Source organism: Erithacus rubecula (genome assembly GCF_903797595.1).
Source record: "Erithacus rubecula genome assembly, chromosome: 4".
Taxonomy (NCBI): domain Eukaryota; kingdom Metazoa; phylum Chordata; class Aves; order Passeriformes; family Muscicapidae; genus Erithacus; species Erithacus rubecula.
The window spans coordinates 54788809-54807228 of record NC_136686.1 but is presented as its reverse complement, the minus strand read 5'-3'; the positions used below and the strand labels follow the sequence as shown (position 1 = coordinate 54807228).

General features: G+C 37.4%; 1 protein-coding gene across 11 annotated transcripts in view; it reads left to right on the top strand.

The window, feature by feature from the left end:
• Positions 1-18132, top strand: part of KIF21A (kinesin family member 21A) — an 84392-nt gene extending 66260 nt beyond the window's left edge. For 5 of the 11 annotated variants that reach the window (XM_079304581.1, XM_079304578.1, XM_079304582.1 and 2 more), the window contains 10 exons: positions 994-1104; positions 1658-1786; positions 3351-3389; positions 5352-5488; positions 7856-8036; positions 8375-8539; positions 9215-9332; positions 12193-12363; positions 14979-15178; positions 16890-18132. In XM_079304581.1, coding sequence (XP_079160707.1) covers positions 994-1104; positions 1658-1786; positions 3351-3389; positions 5352-5488; positions 7856-8036; positions 8375-8539; positions 9215-9332; positions 12193-12363; positions 14979-15178; positions 16890-16983 — 1345 coding nt within the window. In that variant the 3' untranslated portion in view covers positions 16984-18132. The remainder of the gene's footprint in view (positions 1-993; positions 1105-1657; positions 1787-3350; positions 3390-5351; positions 5489-7855; positions 8037-8374; positions 8540-9214; positions 9333-12192; positions 12364-14978; positions 15179-16889) is intronic. The other 6 variants (XM_079304583.1, XM_079304584.1, XM_079304580.1 and 3 more) reach the window with 3 other exon arrangements.
• Positions 18133-18420: the final 288 nt, after the last annotated feature.

Genomic DNA, 18420 nt, shown 5'->3' with positions numbered 1-18420 from the left:
GTTGGAGCTGTGCATATTCAGAGCCTGTAGAGCTCTGGGATTGATGGCAGTAACCATGTCAGGCAGGTGGCCTGCCAAATGAACTTTATCTGCTTAATGGAGTTGTGTGAAGCAAAAACATTTTTAGAATCTGCTTTCTTGCTTTTAATGAATGTTTCATATTCATAGAAAAAATCCTTCTAAATACAAAGAAATGTGAAAAAACAAATATTGCTTTTGTGATAGCTCAACTAGTGAAAAATGGAAGTTCAGAAAAATGGAGACCAGTCAGATTCCTTTCTTTTTTCTTATGTCTGACAGTGGTGAAATTATAACATTTGAGTGTCAGCTTTAATATTATCCTCTTTATATTTTTGCTAATTTTAATGGGGAATAAAAGGTTGGGAGAAAGACTACAGTGGCTGTGAATTGGAATTGTTTCAGAGCAAGAACTGAAGAGACAAATGAGGGATGGAAAGCAAGGGAGAAGGGAAGTGAGGGACAAAGAGAAGCCATGTCAGATTGTCAGATTGAATAGTCAGATTGTCAATGGGAAGTGCCTTTTCTCACTTCCTAATTAACATGAATATGTTGCTGCAAAGTTATTTGTGTATAAGAATCATTGTGATTTCTCTGTTCTTCTTGCCTGTAAAAGGTCTATTGTAGATGCAAATGTGGATTCTCAAATTTAAGAATTTCCATGATCTTAGTTTGGGATGCATACTCCATTATATTTCTTTTAGTGAGTCTCTTTTATGACTGAATTAGTTAATTTCCTTTAACTATTCAGTATCTGACTCTATATGTTGATCAACTTTGAACATTAATAACCTGGTATGTTTTTGCATTCAAGTGTGAGAACAAGTTTATAATCCTTAAATTCAAGACAGACAATAATAGATTAAGTACATTCTAAAATTCGCATGAAATCACACTGAGAGAATGACAGGTATTGTGAGAAAACCAAATTCTATGAAGGGCCCTGGAGTGAGATAATGATTGTTCTTGTTTTAGCTCGAGACAACCATCTCTTCCAGAGAAGAAGATACCTGAGCCTTCACCTTTAGCAAAGAGAAAAGCATATGAGAAAACAATGGAAAAGACAAAGTCAAAAGAACAAAAACTGTAAGTTTCTTTTAAATTTATTTCCTCTGACGTAATTTGAATTTTGAATTTTCTTGGAAAATAAATCTGTATTTTTCTGTTTCTTTTCTTTCAGGACAGTTAGTATTGTTGTCAGTGCTGATATTCATTGCTCAGCTTATGTGTGATTGTTTGGGGGTTTTTTCCAGGTGGATTTTCTGTACAGAATAACTCAGGAGCAGAGCCCTGAGAAAATGTCCTTTGGAGCATTTGCAAATTACTGATTATTTTTTTTTTTTTTTTTAAATCGAAATCAGCAATATATCTAAGAGTCTTCAATTTTATAAGAATTTCTTCATTTTTGCACGCGTGTTTTCTGCCTGTAGCTTTCACTTTTACCACTTAATCTTTGAATGTTGTGCCATCTTGCACTCTGCAGCCTTAAGCTTTTTGCCTTCTACAGAAATATCTGTAGCTAATATTACAATCTTAATTATTTGCTTAAGAAAAGAGCATCTAACGTTTGAGGCATGTTGCTTTTAACTTTTCTAACCATTCATAACCTGTTAAAGAAGATGTTCTTTTTTTTTTGTAGCTCAGATTCTGGAGCCCCAGAGGCTAGTCTGTCACCTCCTACTTCCCCACCAAGCCGGCCCCGTAATGAAATGAATGTTTTTAGTCGTCTTACTGTTTCTCAGGGAAACACATCAGTTCAGCAGGATAAGTAAGTCACAAAGGGAAGCCTCAGCCCCTAACCAGGGAAATGCAAAGTGTGATCAAGTTTTCAGTGTAGTGTCTGGTAGAAATTTTGCCCTTCTGCAAGGCAAGAGGAAATATTTCTCATGTGTTTTGTGTAGTTTTCAAAAATACAGGAAATATTTTAAACTACCATGGAACTGCTGTAAAAATTCGAGAAAAGAAATTTCCTGCTGAACCTTGTTTCCTGTTTTCTAGGCTATGTCTGGTATTTGTAGTTTTAAACCCAAAATAGAAAAGAATGGTAGAATTCTTTGATGTTTGTGTATTTGTGTGTGTGTTTACACTCAGAAATAGATTTTAGGTGATAATTTAGGAAATAGTGCTTTTGACAGTTACTCAGTTGCTCCAGTGTTGCTCAGAGTGCTCTCACAACAGCACTTCAGAGGATGGGACATTGAAATGGCTAGAACACAGTTGTTTAGAGGTTACCCAAATTATTGAACAGACTGACTTCAGGAGGTGATCTGCAGGAGTAGATGATATTCATATCTTGTTTAGATGAAGTAGAACAGACTTTTCTCACATTAGGCATCTGTTTAGGAGCCTTACTCCAAATGGCAGTGGACTTTACTTGACTAGAATCTCTGTTACAGGTTTCAGTACTGATGCAAATACCATGCAGTGCTTATGAACTGCAACTCAGATTTAAAATAAACCTTTTTTCCTAACGATCAGGATAAGAAATTGTTGTTGTTTGTTTCCACTATTTTTTAATAAAATGTTTTTTTCAGAGGTCGACAGCCACCACATACCAAGCAGTGGCTTGCAAGGCTTTCAGTAACTGTGCTTGTGACTTCTTTATCTTCACTTACCTTTCTTGTTGCTAACTCCCACCAAACCCTTTTCATTTTCGCTGAACTGACTTTGAAGTCAAATAGAAACTGTTGATTCTCTTTGAGTTGAAAATGAAGGACATCTTAAGATATACTGAAAATCATCAAGTCTTGGGGAAATATTGTCTTGTATGTTTTCTTTTTTAGTTTTAAATATTTTTCAAAATGAGGGGTGAAGGATTTTGAGCTTAGGATGGCTTGAAAATTGCTGCATTTATTTGAGTGGGTTATCATATTTAACATTTCTATCTCTGTGACTAATATATTGCATGTCTCTTCTACATTTAGCAGGCATTGATGTTTAGAATATTTATTTTCTTTTTATATTCTCAACAAGCCCTGTCTTATGGAGGTTAACTTGGGCATCTATATTCTAATTTTTTGCCTTTACTTCTCTAAGAAACTGTTGGGGAAATAAGAAGTGGCTCAGCCACTGTTACTCGTCTTCTGGAGTGGAAGCAATCTACTGTAACTTACTGCTGAGAGTGATATTTTACAGTAACTTTTCTTTCCCCCTACCCCCCATAACATCAAACATGGGTTTGATTTATACCTTGAGCAATGCTGCATAATGAATGTGGATTTGCATTGCTTTTCTGAGTTGGCCATGCTGTTGTTTGTTCTTCTCATATGGAGGTGTTCCTTTGCTGATACCTATATTCTTTCTCCTCACAATTCCATCACTGTTGATTGTAGGTCTGATGAAAGTGATTCCTCTCTGTCGGAGGTACAAAGGTACTCTCTCTTTCTCTTTTCTGTTTTCTTGGCATCTCTCACCAAAGTTATTCCAGTTCTTAAGACATTTCATTTTGCTGCATGATTTTTCCTGATACCCGTGCATTGTTTCTCTTGCTTTTGCCAGAACATTAAATATCTGAGATTTTGGTCAAGCATGTCCCCCCCTCTCCTTTTTTAGGTTTTTTTTAAATCCTTGTTGAGTATATCAGGATTTTAATTATAACTGAAGTATGGTTTAAACATTTCTTTAGATATGTTGTTTCTGTTTTCTTCAAAAAACAAAAAAAGAAGACATTTTCTTATGTTTTATCTGCTTCTCTATTTCTGTTTTTCTTTTTCGTTTTATGCTTTGATCGCTAAAAATGAAATCCTAGTGTAAACAAAAATGAGTATTTTTTTTATTACGTCTTTCTGAGAGAATGCACTGTAGCTTAAGAGATGAAAGAAATGTCACCACTGGTGTCCCTGTGGGTTAGGACCTTGGTAGTCAGTGAAAAATTAGTTTATCTAAAGAAAGGCAGTCAAAGAACTGCTAATGATATGGTGGTGGCTTTGTCTGCTCATTGAAGCAGCTGTAGTGTTTTTTTGTCTGTAGATTTTAGAACATTGCACATAGGTAGATAAAGAGCTCCAGGAGATGTATTTTACATGGCTTGTCACAGAAGTGAGTGGGCAAGAACAGCAGGAGGAATAACTCAGTTCAGAGGCAGCATGATCCACTAGGGAATACTAAAGAGAAAATTGGGTTAGTTTAGTGTAATTCTAGAAAACAGAAGTGTAAAGACTTAAATTAATTAAAAACATAAAACAGTGCAGATGAAAGATTAATGCCTTTCCAAAAATGAGGAAGATAATGTTATACAATTTAAGGCACTATTAATATTAGTTAAATCTGTAGAAGGATTGCTGAGGAGTAATGAATTATATGAGTGAAGATGTCCTGAGATGTAAAAATCTTTTAAATCATAACTTTAATGTACAAGATAAACTAACCAGGTGTCACAAAGTTAGCTTGTATCATAAAGGACCTTTTTCTTTCTATAGCAAACTTCTATAAAAAAAAATTTAAGTTTTTTACATTTTTCTAAAGCATTTGATACTTTTTTGATTTTGTTTTGTTTTGATGAGATAGGGCTATGGTTTAGTTCCTTTTCCTCACAGTTTTGCGTGTGATTCCTGAAAGAGCATGACTGAGTCTTTACTGCCAGCTGGCCAGGTCACAGCTGTGTTGCATGTTTTGAGCATTACATTGAGTCTTTTCTCCACAGAAATAAAAGGGTCTGTGTGTGTGCACTTGTATGCATGGGGTTTTAGACTGCTAATGATTTTTGTTTGGTAATGAATTGTGAGGCCTTTTGCCCAGGTGGGTTAGTCTTTTGGCATCACCACAGAATTAGCTGAAAGTGCCCAGGAAGATTCCTCTGGGGTGTCAGCATTCCAGTCATCCTCCCTTTTGGCCATTTGAGCATGAGTGTGCTGGTGGGTTCAGGATGCAGTGGGAACCTTCTTCAGGCACAGAAGTTAACAGCAGGTCTCTGTGTCTGCCCGTGGAATGCAGATGATGTGAAATGCATGCTGAGTTTGGAACTGGCAGTGCACATTACATTTTCTCCATTTTTCAAATTGTGCTGTTTAGACTAAGATGCCTTATGTTGATCTTGGGCATACAGAAGCTCTAAGTGTCCTGGTCTGTTCAGCATTATGCAGATTTTGCCATGTTTCCCAGCATTTAGCACCTTGTTGTCTTTTCATTTGTTTGTTTTTGCAAGTGATTTCCTTTAACTGATAGTTGAGAGCTGACATGTGTTGAGACTAAATAGTAAAAATCATTTCATAGTTTATCGAAGGCATTCACATCTAAGAATGCTAGGTTAATTTTTTTTTCCATACACGCAAGTAAACTAATTTTATCTGTGTGGATTACTATGCCCAACTCTCACATTCCTTTTTTTTCTTTAGGGGGATAATTAACCCATTTCCTGCTTCAAAATGCATCCGGTCATCCCCACTTCAATGTCTCTATACAGCTGAGGGACATACCAAGGCTGTGCTTTGTGTTGATGCAACTGATGATCTTCTCTTCACTGGATCTAAAGGTTGGGCAAGCTCTGGCACCTCTGCTGCCTACAGAGGCTGCTTTGACAACTTGGGGTGTTGTGAAATTCTCAATTTGTGCTTAGTGCTCTAAACACAGCGGAAAATTGTAAGGATTTGTTTCTCTACATAAGCTGAAGAAGGATTTACAGTAAATATCTACAGATTTCTAACTCCAGTGTGTAGTATTTGGCTGCTTATTTGTAGTGGAAAACCACAAAAAGCAGTAACATTGACATTTATTGAGTGATGTGATAGAAGCAGTCATGGTAGCATGTACACACATGATATGCAAAGCAAATGCTCAGGGTGATGGTCGAGGTGGGAATTGGCACATGTTTGGCTCCACTGCACAGAGTTTGAATACCCTTCATGCCACAGTTGGTTCTTCTAGCTATCCTCTTCATCTGAGGGTGTCTTCTGCTTCCTCTGTGCATCTTGTTGCCTGTCCTTTGTTATAAGAGCTGTATGGCAGTTGTGGGAGGGCCTGGAATTTTTGTAGTCTCTAAGTTGTGGGCTGGATGGTGCAGTCACTCTATAAACTTCTCAAACTGGTAGAAACACTGTTTTGAAGAAAACATTTTCCTCCTGTCTGTAGTGAATTTCCATTGTAATTGCTCAGTTTGGCTGGAAGATGCCACCAGAGCTCAATGTTTACTTTTCACAAACACCTATTTTAATATTGCTCAAAAAGTGATTTTTATATGTTGTGCTTTTTCTCTGGGCCTTTTCACATAAAGCAGTTACAGAAAAGGACTTGTTTTATTCTTAGTTGTGCATCTGAAACTACGGCGGACTCTTTTTCTGAAAGTATCAAAGCTAAGATGAGCTAGAGTGGCTGAGAAGTTAACACCTGTTGACAGGGAGACTCCCCTTTTCACCAGTTCATTTAATGAATGAACATTGGAATTTCAGGACATCCCTTTTATCCCCATATTAGCATAGTTGACAACCATGCTAATGCAGATGCAGGTCTTCTGCTGCTAATATTCAGGTATCGTTTCTGTGGCTATTCTGCTCACTGGGTGTTAAAAATACCAAATCACAAACTTTGAATTGACAAACCTTTGATCTTGCAAGTTTTAAGCCAACATTTTAACATTTGTGGAAGCATATACAGTTGCAAAAAAGGACCTTGATTTAGATTTTGTACATAATACTTAGTTGATTTCTGTTGAGATTTTGAATTTAGTGGCTATGTAAGGGAAAAAAGGGCATGTTTTAAAATTTTATTTTACATCTAGATTTGTATTCTAAAGGTTTGGTGATATATTTTTTTTTAACAGTTGTTTGCAGATGTTGCAAATATTTACTTTTTTTTGAGGTAATATCTGAGCTTCTTAAACTTATGGGAGAATTTTTCCTGTATGTATATTTTTGAAGGGAGTTTACCAAGTATGCTTTTACTCAAAAGTGTAGACAGTTGTTTAATTAAATAAGGTTAAAACTTCTGGAAATTGTTGCTGAAGCAGAAAGTCTCGGCTCACTGACACCAGATAATGCTTGCAGATAAATTCAGAAATGCCAGTTAAGTTCTCATGTGCATTGCAGATCTTTGGTCTTGGTAGTTGGTGTTTTAAAGTGGCAGACAGGTCTTGCTATACTTACTTTCAAGTTATCATAACTGGAGTCTACATATGAAGCTTTCTCTTCATCCTTCCAGTACTTATTTCAGTGTAAATGTATGTCTAAAATACATGGAGTGATACAGATGTGGTGTAGCAAGGAGAGTTTCCTGTTCTTGCCAGTAATGTTACAGATTTCTTGAAAACTTGTATGCATTTGATATTTTAACACGTGAAAGGTTGCAATATTTAAATTCCTTTGCTACAGAATCAAACCAGTGACTAAAATACTGTCTGCTGGGATTTTCAGAGGCCCCCAATACACTGAAGAGTTTGGATCCCTTCTCACCTCTGTAGTTTTGTTGTGGCAGTCAGAATGCAGCCATACTGAGCTTCAAAACTCGTCCTGAGCGAGGTTTTTGCTAACGAATTTTTGAATTAAAAATTGGATTCTTCTCTTCATCTATCATCATCCACACTTTATAGCCTCTAAATTGTCTGTATTTTTACTTCCCATGAGAATTCAATCCTTTTGAAATGCTTCAGGAGCTAATATGCAGATCTTGAATGCACATTTAATGATTAACCTTGCTTAGTTTTGATGATGATGATAGATGGATGGCTGTGTGTATTTTTTAAGACCTACTTAATTTAGCTATTTTTCTGCAGTGTCTGCAGAAATGGAAAAAATGTATGAGTGCAAATGAATGCGTGTACTTTTTTTTAAATTTACTGAATTTAGTAAAATCATGAGATGTTTTTAAATTATTAATATTTTTCCCCTTTTTGTTTGTCTTTATTTAGATCGTACCTGTAAAGTCTGGAATCTGGTAACTGGACAAGAGATTATGTCTTTAGGGGGTCATCCAAATAATGTAGTTTCTATTAAATATTGCAACTACACTAGCCTGGTCTTCACAGTTTCAACCTCCTATATCAAGGTGTGGGACATCAGAGATTCTGCAAAGTGCATTCGGACACTGACGTGAGTATGGTGAACCTCAGATGCCAAGCATTCAACTGAGTCTTAATTTTAGATACATTTTATTATATTTAATTCTATATTCCAATACAGGCTAAGTACACTGTTGGGAATGTAAGCTTTCTTTACAAGTTCAGACTAAGTATGGGGCACCAGTAACATGGGAACACAAAACAATTTGCATATTGAGTTTTGTCAGATGTTCAGTATTCATAATTGGCTTATAGCCTTTTTTGCTCAGTGAAATAGGTTTGGTTTTAGAGACTATACAAAGTGTGGTGAATAAATGGCAGAATTTGTTGGTTTTTTTTTTTCTTTTTTTCTCCTCCTTCTCTACTCAGGTCTTCAGGCCAAGCTATGCCTGCTGATGTGTGTTCAGGAAGTACTAACAGAACAGTTGCTATCCCAGCTGGAGAGAACCAGATCAATCAAATTGCACTAAATCCAACTGGCACATTCCTCTATGCAGCTGCTGGAAACGCCGTGAGGATGTGGGACCTGAAAAGGTACTGAGCACCAAAGAGAATGTTCTGTAGGTGGTTAAATGTGCACAGGCAGCAAAGCTGTGCACATGAAACAGTCAGTGAAGTGTTTCTTCCACATGGCAGTGTCCATACCTGGGCAAAATATGATATCAGTTACAGATCAGCTAATCCATCTGTGATGATTACTGAGATAATGATTTTCTCATGTGTTAAAGTTGTGGTGAATCACTTCAGTAAAAATGACTGGAAAAACACAAGGTTTTGTTTGACAGCTGCTACAAAACACACTCTTGTGAATATGGGAGTCCTGACTAGTAATTGTTGATGAGATGATGGAAGCCAATGGAAGTAATGTAATATAATATGGGATCATGATAGCTGCACTATAATTATGCTTTTCCAAACAGAACCTGCTCCCAAAGGCTGCATTCAAAATACAGAAAATACTTACGAGGAGGCTGATGAATCTTTAAAATGTTTTAATTCTTATTTTGCATAAATAGAGGGGCTTTGTTGTATTTAATGTAAATTTAATATTTATCCATAGACATGAACAATAGAGTATAGGTAAACCAGAGGATGAGTACTGAAGACAAAGGGAAAATAAAAAGATCCATTCTATCAGAAACTGTGCTATGGACTGTACTGGATATATGAAAAATTAACAAATCCTCATTTCTTCTCTTATCTGTAAAGATTCCAGTCTACAGGAAAGCTAACTGGTCACCAGGGTCCTGTTATGTGCCTTACTGTTGATCAAATTTCCAATGGACAAGATCTTATTGTCACTGGTTCAAAGGATCATTATATAAAGGTAAACCACTAGTATTTGCTTATTTTAACTTGATACATCAGCATGGGATGCAGGCTGCAGCAGAAGTGGCTTACATCTGCACATTCAAATGTCATAGCCAAGATGAAAATTATTTCACCAGCCATGGATCATGAATATTACTCAGTCATAATAAACACTTACGGCTTCAGTTCCTTTTTTGTTTCACCAAGGAAGATGTTTGCATGGCTGTCTCTAGCTAAGTTTTCCTTAATCCTCATTAAATTGAATGTTAGGTGTACAAAGTCTTGGAGAAATATTCATAACACCTACTTTTAGGTAACATTTAGCTCTTTAAAGTATCTTAAGTCAGTGCCTCTGTTTTGGAGTGCAGACCTAATTGTTTCAACAGAGACATCCTGTGTGTTGTTCCCATAAGAGAGTCCAGGGTTTAACCCAGGCTCTTTCTGAAGCGTTACCTGTGTTCTGAAGTGGGGAAGACAGCAAGTTCAGCACTTCTCAGCCCAAGGTGGCCAAAATATAGTTTTCTGCTTCTTGGAACTGTGATTAATTCACTCAAGGATATGTAATCTGGTTTTTGGGAGGAGGGGGTATTTTTTTTTCTTTTTCTTTTTTTTTTTTTTTTCCCTCACCTCAGCCAGTGGCTATTTGAGCCCATGAGCTCCTGTTTCTCAGGCCTACACCCAACTCACCAGACTCAGGGAATTGTAGATCATCTGTAAAGCTGACCCTCACACTGCAAAGAATGTGTGATGCATGAGGCCAAAGAGAGAATGGGCAAGAAATCCTAGCTTGTTATGAGGGGATGCCCTTTGTTCTGTTCTTCTCACATGCTGGAAAAAGTGTATGAACACAGCTAGGGTGGAGGATCCAGAACCTGTGTGAGCTTTCTCACTGAGCTGGGCTTTCTGTTTTTTATATTATTCTACAATTTTTAGATGCTTGCCTGTGCACAGTGCCAGATGCAAAAAGCCGCCTGAGAGGCTGGTGCATAGTTTGGCAGGTTGGGCTGTGGATTTGAATCCTATCAGCAGTGTCCCTATGGTTAGAGGCCAGGGCCTTCTTAGGCAATGGGGACACAGAGGCAGATGCTCTGAGAATTACTTCTCTGCACAGTTCAGATTATTTGGTTAGTTATGAGCTGCCACCCTGGCACAGCAATGAGTGAAGGACCTTAGTGGGAACAACAGGGTGTGATGATGTAATGCAAGTTTGTCATGCTGTGAACTCATGTGACAAGTAAGGAAAACAAAGTTGTCAACAGTCAGAGAAGTTTATCTGTCCTTGTGTATTACTTTTCTGTGGCCAGGCTACATAAATCCTCCTAAGCCTGCCTGCCTCTTGACTTGCACCACTAGAATGTCCAGAGATATTTCAACCATTTCTATGTGCTTCAGAATAGTGTGTTCTCCAAAGTGAATGCCTCCAGAACTGTCAAGCCACTTTGGATAGTATAAATGATCTGTATGTGCATAGTGCAGCTATCTATGAATTCTCAATGCTTCTGTTCAGCCTGGAAAAGAGAATGTTATATGGAGACCTCATAACTTTCCAGTATTAGAGGGGGCTTAAAGGGAAACCAGAGAGAGACTCTTCATCAGGAACTGTACTGACAGAACAAGGGTACAGATTGAAAAAGGGAAAATTTAAGTTATGATATTAGCATGAAATTTTTCACTGCAAAGGTGGTGAGACACTGAAACAGGTTGCTTAATGAGGTTGTGGATGACCCAATGCTGGCAATATTCAAAGCCAGGCTGGATAAGCCTTGAGCAGCCTGGTATAGTGGGAGGTGCCCCTACTCTACTACTGAAGAGGGGTTGGGGCAAGATGATCTTTAAGGTCCATTTAAACCCCTTAACAATCCATGGTTCTCTGCATGGGTAGGTCTGTTGGGCTGCCAGGTCTGGTGACAGACACTGTCATGCCACAGGAAACTACTGTCTTGTCTACTGAGTCGGTAATATTACTCATCTCTAGGTACCTGTTTTTTCTGATTTATCATTGAATTTTTTGTTACAACTGGAACTGATGCATGTTAATTTAATGCAGTAACTTTTAAAATACCTTTAGCTCACAAAGTTTAATTTTATACTACCAAGCTCTCCCTTTTCTACTGTCAAGCTTATTCATTCTAAAAGGCCAATAAAGAGTAAATAATAGAGGATGAAGTTTGACATTTGCTTGTGAAACAGAGCTGGTGGTTTAAAAAGTTACAGCTCATCTGTTCTTTCAGCTCAGTCTCACTGGGTGAGTTCTGACTCCCTACAATGCAAAATGAATCAGGATTGCTTACACTGCAGCTCTAGCAACAAAGACGTGATGGGATTGATTATGGCTTAAATTGATAAAACAACCTTACTTAAAGAGTCTGTTTTAACACCCAGAGTTTGGAGCACAGGCAAGGAGAGAGGTGTGTCTAGTCCATGAAAAGCATCAGTGTGTAATAGTATATAACCCTTCCTGAAACAACTTGTCCAGGAAAATATATTAATGCCTCTTTCTGAAGCTACTTACCCATGCAATTCTCCCAGTGAGGGTTATGTTTCCCAAACTCAGTCATGAGCTTTGTTTCTCTAGCCCACCACACAGGGTACATATGGATCCTTCCTGTGAAGCTACTATGTAAATGATATTCAAATAGTAGTACTTCTTCCCAGAGCAGTCTTATCTGAAGTCAGTGGAGTATTCCCACTTCAGGGAAGAGGTGGAAGAGGAGAAAGGAGTGGTTCTGGTAGATAAATTCTACATACATTATACCTAAATATACATAATGTAATAAGACTTACCAAGTTTTTCCCCTAAAGTTATTTGCTGCATGACTGTCAAGCAGGTTGAATGGCAGAAAAATTCGCATAACATATTTTATTATTTATTTTAGATGTTTGATGTGACTGAAGGGGCTCTTGGAAGCGTAAGTCCTACACACAATTTTGAACCTCCTCATTATGATGGCATTGAAGCACTTGCTATTATGGGAGATAACCTTTTTAGTGGATCAAGAGATAATGGAATTAAGAAATGGGATTTGTCTCAAAAAGACCTTCTTCAGGTAATGAAAAAAATCATGAGCTGCTGTGACAGTCATGCTGTAGAACTGTTTTGAGGCTGTATAAATGTTCAGCTCACACAATGACTATTCACATAGATACTGATGCTTTTAATAGGGAAAGCATAGAACACTGACTAAAAGAAATCAATAATGTACTTGATCTTTACATGCAGTTGCTTTTTTCTTCTGTGCATGTAGTGTCAGGAGATTGTGATGAGGTGGTTATCCTGTTATAGCTCTGAGTATGTGGGGTTTGTTTTTCTGCTTCAGAATAAAAGCAGCACTGTTCTCATCCGTGACTGGAATCATTGGATACTTGTCTTTGGCAAGTTAGTGCATTTTGGATTGGGAGCTCATTAATAAGAAACAGTACTTTAGATCAGGCTACAGAATATTTTATTATGAAGAGGTTTTACAACCTATCTCACTCCACCCAGTCTCAGACTTAGATTAATCTCCTTATACAGTGCATGTGTTATGTAATGTATAGAGCACACTCATAACAGTGCTTGCTGTCAGAACATATTTGCTGTATATTTTTCCTTATGAAAAAATGAAAAAGGACCTCAAGTCCAGGGAATTAGCAATTTGTTTGGCATGAAGAACTTTGATTTTTCCCTACCTGCTATAAGGTGATCTGTTCTTCTAGGTCTTATGAGAGGTTCTTTGGGTATAGTTGTGGTTATTTAACTTGACACTGAGTGAGAACTGGAAGGCAGAAAAACAAATACCAGAAAAGAGTGCTGTTTGTACAATATTTTTTTTTTAAAGGAGGAGCATGCATTTAATATGCAGACTGATAGCAAGGAAGTATTGGGACATGAGAAAATAATGGACCGGCAACTTTAAAAAGAAAATTTCTATATGGGCATACTTGCTATTCCATAAATATAAACTTTCTTGACCTTCATTCAAAATCATCCAATTCAGTGCCAGTTCCTTTTCAGAATACTACAAAGTCTTCACAGTTAAAATAAGGATTCATAAATTTAGCTTCTTACAGAAAATCTTCACTTGGCTGTGTTGGGACATCTGCCCTCACATGTGTCTCTCCAGAAAAATGCATTAAGGAACTCGTACCAAAATGCATTTTTGGTATTGCATTTAATTTAACATCAGAAAGAATATAGGATCGGGGTGAAGAAGTATGTCAGTTGGACTAGTTATATCACTTTCCTTGTTTTCCTCTTGGTATATGTGCATTTCATAATTTCTCTACTTTGCCTTCCCCTGTTTGTTGGTTTTAAAAGTAGAACTTGATGAGAATAATTCCACATTGCCTTCTTTCTTTCTATTATTTCTATTTCTATAAAATGCTGTATGTTTTTCAAGGAAGTGAGACTAAAGCATTTGACTTTAGTCTCACTAAAGTTTGACATTTTTTCATTTGACAAAGAATAGAAATAATTTTATTTCACTGTCTTTTTTAGGGAGTGAGAAATGCTGTTACTCTGCTAATCATGTGATAATTCAGAATGGAAGGGCCCACTGGAGGTTGCACAATGTGAAGTTGTCCTGCTGGTCCAAGCAAGGCCAACTTTGTAGTTAGGTCTGATTTCTCAAGGCCTTGCCCAGCTCTGTTTTCAAAGCCTCCAAGGTCGAAGATTGAGCAGCAGTAAATCTTAATCTACCCAGCAACCAAAACCAGATTTCCCTTAACAAGCATGCTATTCAAAAGAGTTTGGAGATCATCTACTTCACTTGGTGTTACACATCCCAAATCACAAAAACCTGCTGTGACAAAATCAGGTTTTGTAAGAACCACAACCACCCCCCCTCTCCAGTTTGATGAAGTGCTGCAGAACCAGACTACCAGTGCTGTGGTAGCTGGGGATACTATAGATGAAACACCAAGGGGATCCTAGGAAGCTGAGTGTATTCCCTTATGAGCAATGCAGGAAAGCAAAACAATTCTTACCAAACTGGAGAAAAGCCACTTTTGGTATCCCCAAAAGTAGCAAATTTGGACTGTTTTTTCCCCTGTTTTTATTTTTCCCCAAATAAATTCAAATAAATTTGAGAACAACAAAAGAATGCTGTTCTCAGCTGGTCTGTGCAGCATTTTGCTTTCTGAATTAGAGCTAAAAGGCTAGTGCCCTGACTCAATAAAGAATTAATGTGTTTCTGTGAAGTGCAACATCAAAAGATCAATTTATAATGTGTAGTGGGAAAAGAAGTAAGAAAGAAAGAAGGCAAATACAGAAACAGTTTCTGTCTTCCTGGTGTATTTTGGTGCAGTATTTTGGTTTTTCTTTTCATGTGTTTTATAACAGTTTTACAGACTTGAAATAGACCATATGTTCAAAAATGCATTCAAATCTGCATTTGAAAACATGCAGATTTTGTGTTGTCCTAAACTGATTTCTATTCCATATTAGGTCAATTGTGCATATTGGATTTTCTTCTTGTTTTGCAGTACTATTTCACAAAAAGAAACACTCTTGAAAGTTAGCACTCTCCTCGCTCTAAAGGTGTAGAAGCCACCCAGAGCTGCCATGCAGCAAAACTGCTGCAGGACAGGAGTCAGGCTTACAACTTGGGTTTTTTCCATTCTGTGCTTGTTCCTCTGGAATTTTTTGCAGCCCTGTGAGACTTGCCTGCCTTCTCTGTTTCAGCAAGTTCCTAATGCCCATAAGGACTGGGTTTGTGCTCTTGGCCTGGTGCCCGGCGTGCCGGTTCTGCTCAGCGGCTGCAGGGGCGGCACCCTCAAGCTCTGGAACGTGGATACCTTTGCACCCATTGGGGAGATGAAGGGACATGACAGCCCTATAAATGCCATCTGCACCAACTCCAGCCAGATTTTTACAGCAGCTGAGTGAGTTCTTCTCCATGAATCAATCTTTTCTGTGTCCCCTGCTAGAATTCTGTTTGTGCACGTGCATTTAGGACATGTGTAAGTCACTTCATAGAAAGCATCAGGAGACTTTGTCCATCTGTGCCTCTCAGTGCTAAATCTATCACTAAACCATCTTCAAAGTGGGGTGCTTGCACCCCAGGGGATGCACAACATAACCCAGTGGGGTGCTGGAATAAATTACTATGATTCAGTGGTATGGGTATTTAATTATATAAATATACACAGCAGTGTGGGCTTAAAAAAATTTTAGTGGTAGGGGTGCATGATCAAAAAAAGTTTGGAGACCACTAATCTAAAATATGGCAGGGAGAATTTGGCAGTTGGAACTTGAGAACTTTATAAGCTTATTTCTACAGTTTGACTGGTTCCTGATAGGGCTAATTCCTGACCTGTGCAAATTCCCTTAAAAGCCATGGCACATGGCTGTTGGTTTGGTTTTAAGTGCTGGCATGCAGCAGAAACTTTGCAAGCCATCCGACTGCACTGTAAACTCCTTGATTTGAATGTTTATTTCCTCAGCAAAAGTGAGCAAATTGAGGACCTGAAATCTCAGGGGGAATTGACCAAGAAAAATACCTTGTTAGGGAGAATGTGCAGGAGACAGCAGCAGACCCTCTTTGTGGTGTAGTCTGAACACAGGAGCTGTGAAAGCTGACGTGTTACATTCTTGTGCCAATTGTGGAAGCTTATGGATTAAAAGCAGGTCTTTGAGTCATAGCAGGATTTCCAAGTTGCCAAGTTTTCATATTTGGTGGTCATGTCAAAGCTAATGTCTCTGTTTGCCTAAAGATTATTAATCCATTTAGAACATACGTGCATCTGAAATTCCTTTGTTTTTTTGTTATAAAAAAATAATTCAACCTTTTGGTATTTCTAGCAGTGGGCTTAAAGTCTAAAAATTTTGGAGTGTTGCTAACAATTTACAGTAAAATGAAAGCACAAGTCAGAAAACACTTCTAACTGTCACAAAGCCTGCTGCTTTTCTTTTGAGGGGGTTGTGAGGAATATATGAATCAATGTTGGCGAGTCACTCAAGTTAATATTTATGAGAAATTCATAACTTCCCTTTCATGGAATAAATTGCTACTTAACAAGACTAAATTTATTTTACTTCTTTTTATTTTAATTCTAATTTATAATAGTGTTTTGAACACATTCTATGTGATATTTTATTTACACATACTTTAAAATTGTGTAAATAGCGATTTTTTTCCAAAGTACAGAACTGCAGTCTGGGCTTCTAAGTGCCAGCTCACTGGTGTATGCTATCTAGCACCTTGCAAATGGGTTTGGGCTTGTTGGGAATTTTTTGTTGGAGAGTTAGGACTTCATATTGTCTTGTGGTTCTGTACGTTTTTTACTTATAGTAGACTGACACCTCTTTCCTTTCCTTTAGGCATAAGTCTTTGTATTTTCTTAGATGGTTAAAGGGTATAGTCAGTGCTGTGATAAGATTAGGGAATCTTCAGTGTTGTTCGTGTTGGATTACAAAGTCTCCTGGAGGTGGAATAACCCTTGCATGTCCATTAAAGAACTGTTATTTTGCCAACAATATATTTCTGAATAAGACACTCGAACTTTTAAGGAAACTTCCCCTACTCCCTCTTCACCTTCCCTCCTTCCCCAGTGTAATTACAGTGCTCTAATACTGCTTTGGTTTGGTTTTCAGTGATCGCACTGTGAGGATCTGGAAAGCTCGAAATATAATGGATGGACAGATCTCAGATACAGGAGATGCAAGTGAAGATCTTGCCAGTAATTGAAATTATGGGAAATAAAGGAATGCATTGATCAGTTTGAGGTGCACTCTGTTTGCTGCATGTTTATTACTTAAACACTGATGACTGGAATGGACTGAAAATGTGTGAACTCTTCCACTAGACCTGCTGTCCTTAAAATATGTACTGTATTTAATAACCTCTTGGTAACATGCTTGAGTCTCAAAAGTCGTGTATCTCTATATATTATGGCTGAATTTGTGTGCATATGTAATACTTGCAGTTTAAATTAACTGGAATTCAGTCTTCTCTAAAGACCATCTCAAAATTATAACTGAAATATATAACAAAAGTGCTCTGCTGTATTTCACTCACAAGTATGATCAGCTGTTTCACATTTTAGGGTAACAGGGAAAGGAACGTGTCCCAGGAATAAGCCTTTGATTATGAGAGGTAGTTTGAAGAATTTAAAGGTCACTTACACTGTTTTTAGGAAAGTGGAGTGAATAATAGATGGAAAGAAGCTGTTAATGATACATCTACCTGACATGGCTGTATCCTGCTAACAGCAAATGCCATATGATTTGTGTGTTGATAGCATATAATCTGTGTTGACCAAAGTTGTGCAGCTGTGTATACTCTGTGCTCAGGACTAGAACTCAAATTCCCACAAATGGCTATGTTTTATTTGTTTTGCCTATCTTCTGCAATGACTAGTTGTTCTTAATGTCATGACAAATGTATCTTAATCTATTTTTCTTACAGGTTTGTTTCTGTCATCTCACATTTTCTTTTTTTAAGCAAATTGTCTTTCCTTTTTATCTAATTTTATATGCTGCTAAATATATTTTAAATACACTGTTTTGCAAACCTTGGCAGTTACTTTGAGAACTGAACCACGTATATTGGAAAAAGCTATGTAAATAGATGGTTGTATAAAGAAAATATCTTATCTTGTGCCTGTATGACTTTTAAAGCTCTTGGAACCTGGATATTGAGGGAAGATGTATAATTTACCCAGCTGCTCTGAAAATTAATTTGTAAATTCTGCAAATTTTAAACTGTTGTGTAGATTCCGAAGCGATGTTTGGATATTGAGGTTTTTTTGTTGTTTTGTTTTTATTTTTCAGAAAATATCAGTCTGTAAATTATAGCTTGTGTAGTTAACAAATAAAGATGTGAATGTGAAATGCTTTTATTGCCTTGTTCATCATACTTCCTTATAAAAAATTCGCTTGCCTTGCAATGGCGTTGAATATAAACCCCACAATTTTACACAGTGCAGTAGAGCAGCTTGGAGAGTAGCATAGCCCATACATTGTTCTCATATCCCATGTCTCTGTTCTCCTTGGCCATTATTTGTGTTTTTACACAAATTTCACATAAAATGAAGCAGGTAACTCCTGTTCCTATGAGGTGACACTTCTGTTACCTTATTGCATATGGGCTGTCAAACAAGGAAGAGTTCTGATGCCTCTTAAT